This window comes from Periplaneta americana, chromosome 10, assembly GCF_040183065.1.
Source record: "Periplaneta americana isolate PAMFEO1 chromosome 10, P.americana_PAMFEO1_priV1, whole genome shotgun sequence".
Lineage (NCBI taxonomy): Eukaryota > Metazoa > Arthropoda > Insecta > Blattodea > Blattidae > Periplaneta > Periplaneta americana.
This window is the reverse complement of record NC_091126.1, coordinates 13749763-13766288: the sequence shown is the minus strand read 5'-3', so window position 1 is coordinate 13766288 and position 16526 is coordinate 13749763. Positions and strand designations below refer to the sequence as shown.

At 36.2% G+C, this 16526-nt stretch overlaps 1 protein-coding gene across 1 annotated transcript in view; it reads left to right on the top strand.

Moving 5' to 3' along the window:
* The window catches only part of LOC138707451 (cell adhesion molecule Dscam2-like), a 1157632-nt gene that overhangs the window by 1126067 nt on the left and 15039 nt on the right, over positions 1-16526 (top strand). Inside the window, exons 23-27 of the mRNA XM_069836919.1 lie at positions 4896-5348; positions 6807-6950; positions 7584-7733; positions 10834-10989; positions 16045-16163. Coding sequence (XP_069693020.1) covers positions 4896-5348; positions 6807-6950; positions 7584-7733; positions 10834-10989; positions 16045-16163 — 1022 coding nt within the window. The remainder of the gene's footprint in view (positions 1-4895; positions 5349-6806; positions 6951-7583; positions 7734-10833; positions 10990-16044; positions 16164-16526) is intronic.

Genomic DNA, 16526 nt, shown 5'->3' with positions numbered 1-16526 from the left:
AAGGGGGGGGGGGGGGAATATCATCAAATAGATTAGAATGATTTGAATGCCATATACCGCGAGAAAAATAATAGTACGGATTGATTGGCATTGATATCTGAACCAATCAACAGCCATCGTTTAAGATAACTTGAAATTTCCATTATCACTCCCATACAAATGATTTCTCAATATCTGAACTGATCCTTTGAGGGCACTAATGGCTATTTCCTTCACAATGCTGTGTGTTAGCCCCAGGTTTTTACATTTGTTGGCAAAGAAGGAGGGTATGGTACCTCGTGCTCCCACCATCAGACCTATTACATCAATGTGGGACAGGCTATATTTATCTTTATAGAATGGGATTGTTGGTTCATAGATCCGTTTCTTTTCACTGTCCACCTCATGCGGTTGATCTGCATGTGTCTCAAATCTGATGGTGGGATCGAGAATGTATGCCGAGTTGTTCTTAACGGCAATGATATCAATTCGCCGAACACTTCCTTGCATGGCTAGTCCCTGCACCTCTTGATGAACCGTAAACCCTACTTCCTTCAGCACCTCGGCCAGCATAGAACGGACAGCATGGTGACGGATGTTGCGAAGGGCCTCACTATAGGGGCAGAAGCCAAAGATATGGGGAAGAGTTTCAATCTCGCTGAGACAGCGCCTACAGCGGGTACCATCCCGACTTCTACCTGGTACAGCTCAGACCGGAGCAACATAGCCTACCATTTTAAGGGTGTCTATCCATTCCGAGAGGGTTAGACCTTTGTGATTTCTTATAGTTTAAAAGAGTCCACACCTGTGGAGTAACGGTCAGCGCGTCTGGCCGCGAAACCAGGTGACTCAGGTTCGAATCCCGGTCGGGGCGAGTTACCTGGTTGAGGTTTTTTCCGGGGTTTTTCCCTCAACCCAATATGAGCAAATGCTGGGTAACTATCGGTTCTGGACCCCAGACTCATTTCACCAGCATTATCACCTTCATATCATTCAGACGCTAAATAACCTGAGATGTTAATACAGTGTCGTAAAATAACCCAATAAAATAAAGTTTAAAAGGCCAATATGTGTATTAAATTATTATTATTATTATTATTATTATTATTATTATTATTATTATTATTATTATTATTATTATTATTATTATTATTTGCTGAAAATTTGAAATGTTTCCTGTGTCAATTTCATAATTTGATAATCATGACGTGCTGTGTAGTGACTTAGAAGTAATGACTGTAAATATTACAGAAGTGAAAGATGATTATCCATCCCGATTTCTCAGGGATAGTCCCGAATTTAGATCCACTGTTCCGGGTTTTTAAAGGCATTTCTGAATGCCAAATCATTTCTCATTTTGCCAAGATGTCATGATTTATCCAAATTTGGATTTTTCTACATTCGTAATAGCGTTTGTAAGGAATGTGAATTGCAAAGTTAGCAATACAGTCAGTTGTCACTATAGTACTGGTATGTTTTTTATCCAGAAGGAATCATCTCGCCAAGTTTTTTTTTTAAACTGGTTGGGTTAGCAAGCCAATGATATTTAGAGGTTGTAGATCATAGGAAGAAGGACACAAGCAACCTCTAAATGCCATTGGCCTGCTAAAACTCTTGGCTGAACGATTTCTTCTGTATAAAAAACATACTCTAACCATTTTGGTAGTATATCTCATTTGCTGTCCACCGCTGTCGAGTAATAGTTAGTATGTCTGACCGTGAAACGAGCGGGCCCAGGTTCAAATCCCGGTTGGGACAAGTTACTTGGTTGAAGTTTTCTTCTGGGGCTTTCTCTCAACCCATTAAGAACAAAATATGTTGGGTAACTTTCGGCACTGGACCCTGGACTCATTTCGCTGGCATTATAACTTTCATCTCGCTCAGATGCTAGATAACCAGTCGATAAAGCGTCTTAAAATAAACCAATTACAAACATACCATTTTCTTCAGAATTGAATTGAATATGGGGATAGTCAATGACAGGAACTAACAGTGATAGTATTCAAACACGCTGTGATTGGGCTGGAAGGATTGTTATGAGAAGTCAACCAGCAATGCCACGGAGATTGCATTGGAATCATAGGAAAACATTTCTCCCTTCTCCTCAACAGAGGCAACCTAACCAACACATGCCAAATCAAAGAGCCAGTGTCATATATGAAGCCGATTGCATAGTGGATGTAAGAACAGCCATCCTCAAGGCAAGAAAGCAACCAGACCAGATGAAATTTGTAATAAAAATCTCAAGAACACAGCAGATCAATCGACTTCCTTCTAGATCGATCTGTTCAACATGTGCACTCGATTTAAATGTGTATAGTATGTTAATTTTGTGTTTTATGTTGCATTTATGTATTGCTTTTTATTGTGATTCTTTTCATTTTTATTGTGTTCCGATATTTATATTTTTCATGTAAATTTATATAAAAGTTCATCATCATTCATTTACTATCCCCGTTTTGTTAGGTGTCCCAATTTTGGGACTTGAAAATCTGATCACCTTATAGTTTAGGGTTAAAGAAGATAAAATTTAACTGTTGAAGTTCATCTTATCACGTTTATTTGAAGAGATTATGTTATTATGATTTACAATTTTCCTTTAGTTAGTGGAAATTTGCAGTTTATCCAATAAATCAGAGTTTCTCAAACTTTTTTGAAGTGGGGACCGCTTTTTTAAGTCAGAACAGGTCCGCCGATCACCTTACTCTTGTTCCCTCCGAAAGTAAATTTATAATTTTTGTAGCATATTTTAATACCAGTATACTTATTTTTAAATTAGAATTAATTATTTAAAATTAATTTAATTCAATTAATTTTATATTAGTATTAGCTAATTAAGTTAATGTTACTAGAAGAAAATTAATTTTCGTTTTTTTTTTTTTAATAATTCAAGGCTATTAGAGTTTGGATATTCTTTAACTTATTAACTAAAAAAAATAAATAAATAAATGTTGGTACTCACATTAATGAGATGAATGAGCCTGTCGATTCTTACACAGTTGTTGTAGGCCTATATTTGAATGACTAGATATTTCTTTAATGGCACTAGAATCGTTGATATTAATTTCTTCACACACAGCTTCTGAACTATTAGCAGTGCCTAAATGAAGCGTATCATCACGTTCCTTTCTTTTCAAAGATCTGGATCGAGGTTTTTCAGTATGTATAATGGGCACTATTTAACAGAGACATAGGCAACTACTAGCGTGTACCACATAAGAAAGATTTAAAGTCATAAATACATGAAAAGGTTCGGTACTTTGGTCTTCTGTAATGAATTCGGGTGGTCCCTGGCTGGGTTACAGGTGCAGCACCAGAAGTGCAGGGAAAAGATGGCGAGAAACACCATGTTCATAGTGCTTTAAGGGACGTATTCATAGACGAGACTTTGGACCAAAGTTGACTTTGGAAAGTACAAAGTCACCATTTTCCTAATCACAGTCGACACTTTGAGGAAAGTAAACTTCAATCGTGACTTTACTTCGAAGTCGCCAAAAATCTAGACTTTGACTTTGACTTTCGTTCGTGGACAACAGGAAAATGACATATTTGGGAAATTGATGAATTTGCCGAGAATATTGAAGACATCTAGGAGATTATTAAAGCTGCTCAAATTCCTTAGTGTATTATTATAGATTATAAATTCAAATCAAGGTACAGATTTGATAAACAGACAATATTAAATATCCTCGTCATGTTTCAACTTCATTGATGAATAATCACAGAGGATTATCTGTTCCACCAATAAATAATACAACTTATTTCATCGCGATTTTACGCTATAGATAAGGATTAATAGCTTAATATTGATTCTTACTGTTTAATTCTATAGAGGATTGGTTATTCAGTTGGAAATGCAGTTAATTTATAATCCTTGCGGTCGTCATAATAATGTTTTCTACATATTGATTTCAGATAATTTTTAAGTAGTTTATGCAGACATGCAGGGAATAACTCTGTCAACTGTACGCAGGATAATAATTATGTCTCTTTCATAGTCTGTCATTGGTGGAATCTTTTTTTCCATATTTTCACAACAAAATTATTTTACAATGAAATAATTTCCTTAATGTGAGACTAACGTAACTACAATAGATGTTTTATTCACAACAAAATTCTTAACAGGCAATACTATTTCAGATAAACTAATACTATACCATCATGTTTTGTAGTTATGAACTGTGTTATATACAAGACTGTTCGAACTGAGTTACGATTTTTTGTGGCCAGGTAGAAGAACAAATTATTATCGATTGGTGTAAAGACCTAAAAATGTTAATTTTTGTACTTACGTTAGTTTCACAATAAACCCTCGAATAATATTATTCTTATGTAAAGCTGCAAGAACTATTAACAATTGCTTAACATGTACCGATGTTCAATTGTTTCTTTGATTTGTGACTCAAAAGATGGCTTTGTTGCAATGCCTACTCTACTTCAACTATCTATTAATTTAATTCGTTTAGAAGGCAGTGATTCTGATTGCCAACATTAGAACAAGATCGTCAAATCTCGACTTACCAAAGTCAAAGTCAAAGTCTCAGAAGTATCGTCTATGAATAGGACTTTTAACAAAGTTAAACTTTACTACTAGAGTCGACTTTGAGAAGTCTTCATCCAAAGTCTCCCTCTTTTGTTGTTGAGAGTATAGTGGGAAGTCGATAGACGGGTAGGGTAACAAATTTCATAAAATGTCAGTAGTGGGAGAAAAAATGAAAGCGATTGCCATGTGTAATTTCCAATCTCTGAAATTTTCAGCTATAATTTAATACGCAATTCGTTTGAATTCTATTTTTTCTTCTGTCTTTTTTGAAGGACCACAAGGGCAGACCTCGAGGACCACAGGTGGTCCACGGGCCATAGTTTGAGAAACGCTGCTATAAATTGACTTAAATTGAAAGTAAGCTTATTTTCAGTTTCTCCTGCTGCCCCTCTGCTACTCGTGACGGGAAGCACGCAGCACACACTACAGCTTCAGTGGAAGTTGGGTGACGATGGTGGCAGTCCGGTGCGCGGGTTCGTGATCCACTACAAGCTGGAACACGGGGAATGGGAGGAAGTACACGTGGATGGTACTCGGAATACATTCACCCTGAGTAACCTCCGCTGTGGTACAGCATACCATGTATTTGTTACGTCATATAATGACGTGGGCAGCGGAGCACCTAGTCCCACATTGGCTGTGCGAACCCGTGGAGGAATTCCCTCCATACCATCACCAGGAGACCTGCTCGTGGTCAATGCAACTGCAGTCTCTCTCCGTTTGGATGTTTGGCCCGACTCTGGCTGCCCCATGCTATACTATGTCGTGGAATATATGGCTCATAGAGGCCCAGGTGCTTCGGTGCAAGCTAATGATTGGGTAGTCGGTAAGTGTCAGTTTAATGTGTGAAATGGGGTACCGGTACCGATATATTGTGTATATTTCAGACTGTAAGAAGCATGATATCTCTTATATTTCTTTCGATAGTACCTTGTTCATACCTGTCATCAATCATAAAGATAAGATCATATTTGAGTAAAATTATTGTAGTTTTAATATTCTTCAAGGATACTACTCAGACGATAACATAAATCAAAATGATTTAGAAATATTCTAAACACAATACAAAATCCATTTTAAAATACAAATGCAGGTATATGTAAATTAATTATATCCATAAGGTACCAGTACTTGTATAGGATACTGTTACCCTTTTTCTCCAGTGTTATCAGAATATGAATCTCACATTAACTATGGAATTCATATATGGGGAAGTGCAACAGGAGTCAATAGCATCTTATTACTACAAAAAAGAGCACTGAGGGTAATATTCAATAAAAATACCAAGGAATCATGTAGACCACTATTTCCAGAGTTAAAAGTAATGTCAGTTTACAATCTATTCATTTACAGAACCTTGTTATTCCTTAGATCCAACATAGATTTTTATCAGACTAGATCAGATATACATTCCTTTAACACTAGAAATAAAGATAAATTAGATTACACAAGGTGCAGATTGAGTGTGAGCTTAAATACCTGCTTTTTTAATAGCATAAATATATTTAATAAGCTACCGTTGGAGGCGAGAAAGTTACCAATAAATAGGTTTAAGTCCTGCATTCATAGATGGTTGCTGAACAGACCTCTTTCTATTCAGTGAGTGAATTCATGGAGTGTGATGTAAATATTGCATTTTAGAAATGTAACCCTTTCTTTATATTTTAATTTGTCTCTTTGTATTTTAATTATACCTTTTGTCCTTATATAAATGTGTTAACCTACAGCATACTCTGTTTATCTCTCAGTGTTTGTTTTGTTTATTTCTCAGTGTTCGTTTATTTGACTTTGTATGTTTATTTGCTTATAATTATTTGTTTACTTGTCTATATTTATTTGTGCTAAGTTTGTTTGTGCATGTGTGAGTGTATGTGTGCGTGTGTATACTATCGAACCTGATGATGTCATATCCAGGCCTTTTACACTGGTTTCTGACAAATTATTATTATTATTATTATTATTATTATTATTATTATTATTATTATTATTATTATTATTATTATTATTGCCATAACTTAAATACCAACATTATAGTTCTAGAGAAATAGTTAACGGTGACTACAAAGAAACAACTTTATTAGTATTGAACTTTTAAATGAGATAGGTATATTGAAAAAATAACACAAAAGAATATTTTTGCTGATTACATTTGCCAAAGAAATGATGTGCTGAAAAATTAAATTTGAATACAGGAACAAAAAGTAAGAGAAATACAGCTATGTTAGCTACGTAAGCAAATTATAACTCTAAAATAATTCTGTAAAGCATATTTAATCTTTTCCAGTGGGAAATAATATTCCGCCTGGGAAAGTTTTCAACATGGTTGATCTACATCCAGGCTCTCAGTACAAGCTGCGTGTAACTGCTCACAATGCTGCAGGCTCTAATATTGCCAATTACCGATTTACAACACTTACCGCAGTTGGAGGTAAGTTTCATTAACCGAAAACTTGTCATACGAAATGATATGAGTAGGAAAACTGAAACATTATACAGGAGGAATTCATACATTTTACGAAAATGAAACTGTGCAAGTTAAATTCTCTAACTTGACGCACATTTATATTTAATTATTTACAATAACAAACAAATAAGAATAATTTGGTAGTATTTTATTTTTAGATTTAACGCAAATATTTTTTTTCAGAATTACACAAACTGAAAGAGTGTTCTTCCCCATATCTGTCTATCTGCCCATATGTCCCGTCAGTTGTTCACTTGTTTGTCCATTTATCAGCATTTCCTTTTTTTGTGCAGCTTCTGTTTCAAAATTTTGAACGAATGTTTTTATATCCCTTGCAGTATATTCAGATAGGAAGAATAACTGAAATTTGAGCAATTCCAGTCGGAAAATTATGGTTTACTTTTCACCATTTGACATAAATGGCAAAATATGGTGTTTTACTTGAAGTCTACTGTATTATGGTACTTTTATTTAAATTCTATTTCAATATTATGGGTCGTCATTATTACCTTATTTTGTAAATGCCAATTTTAAATTCTTATTGAGATATAATGCATGAAAGTACGATCGTGTGTTAAATGCTTGTGATTGTTACAGGAACTGTTAGTCCAAGTCTCGTTATGATGGAAACAGAAACTGAGCAAAGGGCGCCTCTACATAAAGATGTGAAGGTGGTTGTTCTCGCCGTGTGCTCGGCTGTGGCTTTGTGCCTCAGTTTGCTGGGCGTTTGTTTCTGTTTGAAGAAGAGTAAGTTCACAGGCCGTTTGTATTAAAATTTAAATAATGTTCCAACCATCACCAATCATATGAAGGAAATATTTGTAGCTCTAATAAAAAAAGAAAAGTCAAGTGCCAGAATTATTTGACATTTATTAGGCATTTATATTTAATTATATCTCCAATTAATCCCGCGTCGTGGTCTAAGGCATTATGCCTAGGACTCACATTACGGAATGTGCGCTGGTTCGAGTCCTCGTGGGGGAAGAAATTTTCTCATGAAATTTCGGCCAGTGTATGGGACCGGTGCCCACCCAGCATCGTGATGCACTTGGGGAGCTACTATAGGTAGCGAAATCCGGCTGTGAATACCAGCTATAACGGCTGAGGGGGATCATCGTGTTAACCACACAATACCTCCATTCTGGTTGGATGATTGCCCATCTCTGCTTCGGCATGTGGGCGTGAGGCCAGCAGCTGGCTGGTCAGTCTAGGCCCTTCACGGGCTGTAGCGCCACGGATTATTATATCTCCAATAACTTGAAGTTATCGAACTATACCAATAACAATTCCTATATGAGCTATAGAACAATAAGCAAATAAAGACTTAGATACCAGTAAATAAAATCCAGTCCTAATCAATATGTAGATCTTTCTTTCTGAACCATAGAGTGGCAAATGAGGTAATGTGGTCGCTAAGGACAGAATTTCCATCCAAATGAATATTTATATAAGCTTGTTACATTTCTCAAACTTTATAAATATTCGTTTCACGGCTTAATAAATCAAAATAAATATACTTTTCCGTGCATATTTTCATGTTTTGGCATTTTTAGGGATAGATTTATGCATAATGCATGTTTTTTAAGATTTTTAGGTTTAATAAAGCATATTTAGAGGTATATCTTGCATATGACATCTATTTTTATAGATTTAGTGCATATTTTATGTTAAATTACGTAATAGTCTATTGTATTTTGTACGGTAAATGTTTCCCCTCAGAGTTTGGTATATCTGAGCTTACGATATTTCAGTGTAGGCTTATGTACTAAAAAATATAAGTGAAAGGACTAATTGTTTGCAGGACTTCTAACTGAGAAAGCCTGGACCTTACCAGCTATAGAATGACAAATCGAACTGAAACCCTGACCGAGTTACTACGTGAGCGCTAGCTGTCTTGGGGAGGAGCAAGTGAGAAAGCACGGGGGGAAGGGAGAGAGCACTATGCACTATGTACTTGCAGGTCCACTCACAGTTTGTCAAACCTGCTAACAAAAGCATTAAAAGGTTGACTAGTTGCCTGCAATGCTAGCATAATGGAACCTTCCTAGCCGACAGTCTAGGCAAAAATGAAGAATGCGTTATTGTGGTAATACTGGAGAGTGGTTCTTCTATTGGTCACGATGCCCACACACACCATCTCAGATATTTACGTGGTGATTGGTGACTGAATGACGAGGAGTGAGGGAGAGAGAAGAAAGAAAGAGTGAGATTTCAGGAATTGGCGTGTTTTACGGGGTTTCACTTGAAGTTGTCAAACTATAATCCCTTCATTTTATTGTAACAACGAAATTCCAGATTCCAACTCTTGTTCCATACAAGCTAAAATTATTATTAGAATTCCTCTCATGCATCCCTCCCACACTTAGTAGCCTACTGGTACTTTGTCAATAGTAGCACTAATATGCTTCCCCCCCCCCCCATGCACTAACATGCCTTTTATTTTGACAGATAGTAGTCTATTTTACATGTACATTACAGTTGGTTTGTGAATTGCTATATTTGCTTTCTGTAGTGAATTATAAGGTGTAAATTGTTGTTATGCCTCCGATTAAATGTTGAGAAGATATGTTGTAGCACAGTGGGCAAACTGCAAAATTGCCTACTGTAATATCAAGTTGAAGATGCTGGATCTACCACTCGATGATTCATATATAATATATACCGGTATATATTAGGACTGATTATTTTTTCGTGCGCAATAATTATTATTTATTATTTATTGATGAACTAGTGGACTTACTCGTGTTAAATATGAAATATTTGTCCAGCTTACAGCTGTTTCAGTGCTTCACGCACCATCATCAGAGCCTACTAGATCGCGGCGTCATCTCGGACTTCTCTGCCTGTTAGGAGGGTGTGTTTTATTGTTGGAAGGTGTTGAAGTGTGGAGTCGAATAGTGTGTGTGTACTGAAATTGATCTGTGTGTTGAGGATTTGATCAGGGTGTGTTTTAGTGTGTTTGTATATTTCGTATTGTTCTAGTGTGTTGAGTTTTTGGTTCTTGGGTTGTGTGTGTAGGATTTCCATGTCCGTATTTATGTTATTGTATGTATGGTTAGTATTGGTTATGTGATCGGTGTATGTAGATGTATTGTGTCCTCTGGTTATAGCTTTAATGTGTTCTTTGTAGCGCGTTTGGAATAATCTGCCTGTCTGTCCTATGTAGAACTTGTCGCAACTATTACATTTGAGTTTGTATACACCTGTGTGGTCGTATTTATTTGTTTGTGTTTTTTGTGTGTTGAGATGTCTTTGTAGTGTGTTTTCTGTTCTGTATGTTATGTTGTATTTCTGTTTTCTGAATGAAGATGCGATCTTATGTGTGCTTTTGTTTTCATATGTTAGTGTGATGTATTTCTTGTGTTCTTGCATTTGTGTTGTGTTTTGTGTATTTTTGTGTTTGTTAAGTTTTTGTTTTGTCTTCCTTATGATATTGTCTATTATATTTGGATTGTATCCGTTTTCTTGTGCTATGTATTTGATTGTGTTCACTTCTTCATTGTAGTGTTGTTGGTTCATGGGTATGTTGAGTAATCTGTGTACCATTGTCCTGAATGCAGCATGTTTGTGTTGTATGGGGTGGCTAGATGTGTTGTGTATGTGTGTGGTGGTGGTGGTTGGTTTTCTGTATATTTTGAAGGTGTGTTTGTTGTCGATTTTTGTTATGGTGATGTCTAGGAAATGGTGCGTGAAGCACTGAAACAGCTGTAAGCTGGACAAATATTTGATATTTAACACGAGTAAGTCCACTAGTTCATCAATTAATTATATTCAAGTGTTAAAAGTGGTGTACGCAAGATTCAAAATGTATTATTTATTAATGTAGGTAACGGTACTTTGTTTTCAGAGTCAGGATCAAACCGAGCTTCCCCTCACCCCAGCCTGCAAGATGTGCAGGCCAGTGCAACGCAAGATAACAAACACAACTTGGCCCGTCGGGAACAATATTATGCAACGGTGCGAAAATTACCACCCTCTCCAGCCACGCTGGAGTGTATTCCAGGTACACTTTCTGTTCCATTATCTGTACAGTATAAATTTTGTATACAAGAAGAGAGTTTAAATCGTCGATTTACAAGCAAAATACATGAAGTCAAAAATGTTACTTCTGAGAAAAAGGCGTATCTAATATACATAATGTAATAGTAAAAGAGAGGGCAAACGAAATTTCGAGACAAGATATTTTTAGTGATATTAAAGACCTAGGATCACTAAAATACTATAGGGAGGTTAAGCAGTTTTGGGAACAGGAAGAATATGTTAGACTAAATTCAAGGGAAGAGAGAACAGGAATGGCATGGTGGAGATTAGGTATCTGGAGACTCAAGAATAGGAAAGGGAACGTAGAGAAGGATAAATGTCCTTTGTGTGGATTAGCTGAAGACGCAATGCATATTGCGCTAAAGTGCCAGGCAACGAATGATTTGAGACACAGTTGGGTAGATAAAAAATTTCTACAAATAAACGCTATAGTAGCTTATAAAAAAATGAATGGTCACCTAAACGCCAGCAATCTGCATAAATTAGGAAAATTTCTTTTTAGAGTTAAAATTAGATGGGAAGAGAAAGTCAAAGCTCTAACGGAGATGGAATTATAAATGTTGAGTAGTCACACGATAAGAAACTACGAAGAGTAGTCAATGAAGTTAACAGAATAATTCTTAAGAGATTGAGCATAAAAAATGAAAAAGCTAAAGTAGAAGTTTTAAATACAAGAGCTATACTTATTATTAGTTGTGTATTATTATTATTATTATTATTATTATTATTATTATTATTATTATTATTATTTTATTATTATTATTATTATTATTATTATTATTATTATTATTATTATTATTATTATTATTATTATAAACAGAGGATACTTACAGGTTCAATATGTATTATTTTTTGTTATATTTGTATTGAGAGTGATGGCGGATTAAGAACTAGAATACATCTAATCCGCCATGATGTGAACAAAGATTGATGAAATAAATAAATAAATAAATATACATAATGTATGTATAAACTTAGAGTTGGAAAATGAAATAGACACAAAGAGAAACAACTTACTAAAAATAATATTTTGAGGATTCAGTTTTGTTAGGAACTTTCAAACACCTCATTCTCAGAAGTAATATGTTTTATTTAATGTGTTTTGCTTGTACCAGATGGCTCTTTAGCACAGGTTCGAAAATAAATATCGAAAACCATTCAATCAGGACAACCGAAGGGGCAATATAATTTACCAAATCAGCGAGATAGTCGCTAGTTCAGAGACAATTATTATTAATAATAAGGGTCGAATCTTTGTCTTGGTAGTCCAGTCAGCAGAGCACTGGCTTACGAAGATGGCGTACCCGGGTTCGAATCCCAGTGTTGATGGAGTCGTTTTGCAGTGGACAAAGCCAAGGTTCCTGATGGTTTTTATTGGGGTTCTCCAGTTTCTTCCATTAATCCAACTCAGTATTCATCGTCATCATTTCAATAGCATGGTGTGATGTAGTATTGTGACTGCCATACAGATGGCATAGGGGGGTGGGGGATGAGAGTATTCTAGTGAGACTTCATCGAATCCTGAGATTGCATGGCTGAGGCACAGTATCTATGAAGGAAACAGTAGTTTTGATTTCACAGCTACTCAATAAAAGGAGTGGTAAGGCACAATAAGGTTGTTCAAGGCTGCTCGGGGCGCCTCCTCAGTGCAAATGCAAAATAAATCTTCAAATGAACAACGGAAACAATCACACGCAATGGGCAGTGTAACCTAGGCAGCAATCTGCTAACAGAATAGCTTGAGTGCATAGGTAGAGATACGGGAGGCTATACCAGTAATATGTTTACCTGCAAATTAATATACAAATCAACGTTTTTCTTTAACATAGGCATTTATTATACAATTTATCTTTTTATAGTATGGGTAAGAAAGAATTGGAACATGCCTGGAACATTTTCTAGAGAGAGTTGATTCAGCTCACTTCATGTAACAATTAGTTCCTTTTTCCAAAAGTGTTAAATTCATGTGTCTATACAGTTTAGTAGAACAGGATTCTTTCATGTGACGTATATCTATAACACGGATCCCCCAGTTCTGTTTCTCTTCTGAGAGAAACAGTGCTAAAAATTTGTGTTGCTCTTTAAAGTCCATTCATTCCCCTTGGCCGGTTTCAAATCCAAGAATCTCGGATTCAGTGGCAAGCAGTGTGATGAAAGATCAACCGAAAGTTCAAATGAACGTTACAGGTATTAGACAGCAGCACATTGTATAATTCTTCCTTTTTACTAATTTTCATCCTCTGTATATTTTTATTTTCGTTTCTATTATTACGATACCTATTCCTGCTCTTTACGTCCATCATATTCTCTAATTCTAGTTCTTGTATATTTATTTTTTATTTTACAGTTTCTTTCTTCATGTTAATTTCTGTTCTTATTGCCTCCCGTTTTCTTCGTTTAATATCATCATATCATATCATCCCCTCTCCTTATTTGTTATTCATTCACATGGATTTAGCTATTTGTTAGGATCCCAAATAATAAAATTCCACTTGCATCTCTTTGATTGAAAATCCAAGCTCCAAAACATCGTGATCTTTTAAAACTTCACTAGAAATGTTGGTAAAAGTCCAAGTTACAGTTCTCTGATTAGCTTACATTGTTCGTATATATTATTTTAATGTACCGAAGTACATATGATATTTCCATGCAGATATTCTGCGTCATCATACGATGAAAGGGTAATGGAAAGGACAAAAATTCTCTCCGGCGCCGGGATTTGAACCCGGGTTTTCAGCTCTATGTGCTGATGTTTTATCCACTAAGCCACACTGGATACCCACCCCGGCATTGGACAGAATCGTCTCAGTTTAAGTTCCAACTCTTGGGTTCCCTCTAGTGGCCGCCCTCTGCACTACGTCATAGAGGTCTATGAACGTAGGACTGAAGTCCATACATGTGCTGAGGTGCACTCGTTATGAGTGACTAGTTGGCCGGGATCCGACAGAATAAGCGCCGTCTTAAATCACGCAGACGTAGTGCAGAGGGCGGCCACTAGAGGGAACCCAAGAGTTGGAACTTAAAACTGAGACGATTCTGTCCGACACAGGGGTGGGTATCCGGTGTGACTTAGTGGATAAAGCATCAGCACGTAGAGCTGAAAACCCGGGTTCAAATCCTGGCGCCGGAGAGAATTTTTCTCCGTTCCATTACTCTTTCATCGCTTGTCAAGTTAGGCAATTTCGTGTCCCATTAAAAGAAATAAAATTACAATGTAATATAAAGTACAACTACAACATTCCTTCTCTTATACTGCACACAGATCCCGTAGATCTCCACTTATGAAGAAGTTTATAAGTGTACGATTGCGAAGGAACTCCTAGTCTAAAACCTTGGAACCTTTCTTTCTCACCAAATTTGCCACAATAAGAATTCTCCGTGCTAGAGTGAAAGCCATTTTACTTTCTTTATTCGCCAAACACACACTCACAAATGATGGCAAAATAAACACAACTCGCGACCAATACATCCGCACTCCACCGAAATGGGCTGTCGACAGCTGGCGGAATCGCCCATCACACCTTCCCACAACATTCTTGGCCTTGTGTGCGCGACTGAGAACTCAACAGCTCGTTGGACCTAAAGATACTAACAAGGGAAGTACCCCAGCTCCAACGGCTAAAACCGAGTGTAAATGCGTTTAAAATACAGAGCTGTGCTTGTTCTACCACCCATCAAGGTTGTTTATAGATGTCTATGAACGTAGGACTTTTCATCGTATGATGACGCAGAATAACTGCATGGAAATATCATATGTACTTCGGTACATTAAAATAATATATATGATATGCGTAAATGACTTCGTGATTTAAGACGGCGCTTATTCCGGCAGATCCCGGCCAACTAGTCACTCATAACGAGTGCACCTCAGCACATGTGTGGACTTCAGTCCTACGTTCATAGACATCTATGACGTAGTGCAGAGGGCGGCCACTAGAGGGAACCCAAGAGTTGGAACTTAAACTGAGACAATTCTGTCCGACGCCAGGGTGGGTATCTGGTGTGGCTTAGTGGATAAAGCATCAGCACGTAGAGCTGAAAACCCAGGTTCAAATCCCGGCACCGGAGAGAATTTTTCTCCGTTGCATTACTCTTTCATCGTTACATTGTTCGTACTCCATTTAGAATGGTGAAGTACGCACTTGCATCATATTAATGTAATCTAATCTAAGTTTCAGACTTTACCAGCTAACACTGTAACAAAGAGTAAAGACATCATTCATTATCTAGCCATCTACATATGTTGAAAATACAGTGAAAAGGATAAAATGGAAGAAGGGAAAGAAGATAGCTAAAAGTGTATCGATACTAATATCTCATTGAAGTGGAAATTAGAATTTCAATGTCGGAAAAGATAGTGAATAGTTAGAAATATTACACAGCTTCTTTACACCCATGATACTTATTTCATTGGAGTTGGCAGTCAAGTTGAAAAATACAGCAAAAAGACGAGTACCGGTAACTTGCACCTACCTGCGACTGAACCGACAGGTATTTAGTTACTCTGTCACAAGATTTTGTTGAATGTAATAATTTCAAATCCTATCACATTTTGATCCATATAATTGTGTTGTACCAAGCGTAATAATTACTTGCTGGTATGTAGGCCTACACTAGACTGGCTATATTTAAGTTTTTCTTTCTTATTTTTCTTTTGTGCCATAAAAATGCTTGAATGTTATTAAAAATAGGAATGCCAAGCTCTTCTCTCTTCGCTAATTCCTATTATCTGAACAGTATTGAATTGTAGATCGTTTCTGTTCAATTGCAATTACGTGGGATGTATTGCATCATACTATATTAAATAAAGAAACTGTTATATTGGAAGTTCCGTTTGTTAGCTTCACAATACAAAAATGTAATTATAGTTAGAGTTGGTTATATATAAAGATATTTTTAATGAATGGACTACTCTGTAAATGATTTACAGTAAGAGTCAAGAACACTTAAAATGCAGAGTGATATTATTCTATTGTAACTCTCATGTGTATTATGGAATAATTTTTTCTACATTTAGAGTATTCAGAGGATATTCGACCTTATGCTACATTCCATGTCCCAGGACCACCCAGTTCGGAAACCACAAAGTTGCAGACATTTGTATACAGGGACAATGACGCCTCTCCTACAAGAAAGGTATTATATAAAATGGTCCATATGCACCTTGCATTGTTTACTGAATTGCATGGTCTGATACACATACAGTTGAACAGTAATAAATGAGTGAGTGAATTATTGATTAACGTTATAACTTCTTTACTGTGTTAATATTATAAAAATTACCTGGCTGACTAGTTTCGACGTTGTGTCCATATTGTCTAAAGCTTCGGACAATAATGGACACCACATCGAAACTAGTCACCCTAGTAATTTTTATAATATTAACACAGCAAAGAAGTTCTAACGTTAATCAGTGATTATACAAATGTTAAAATAGTGTACCAAACAATGAAGTGAGTGAATTAATTAATTATTAAACAAATGACGAAAGAGGAAGAA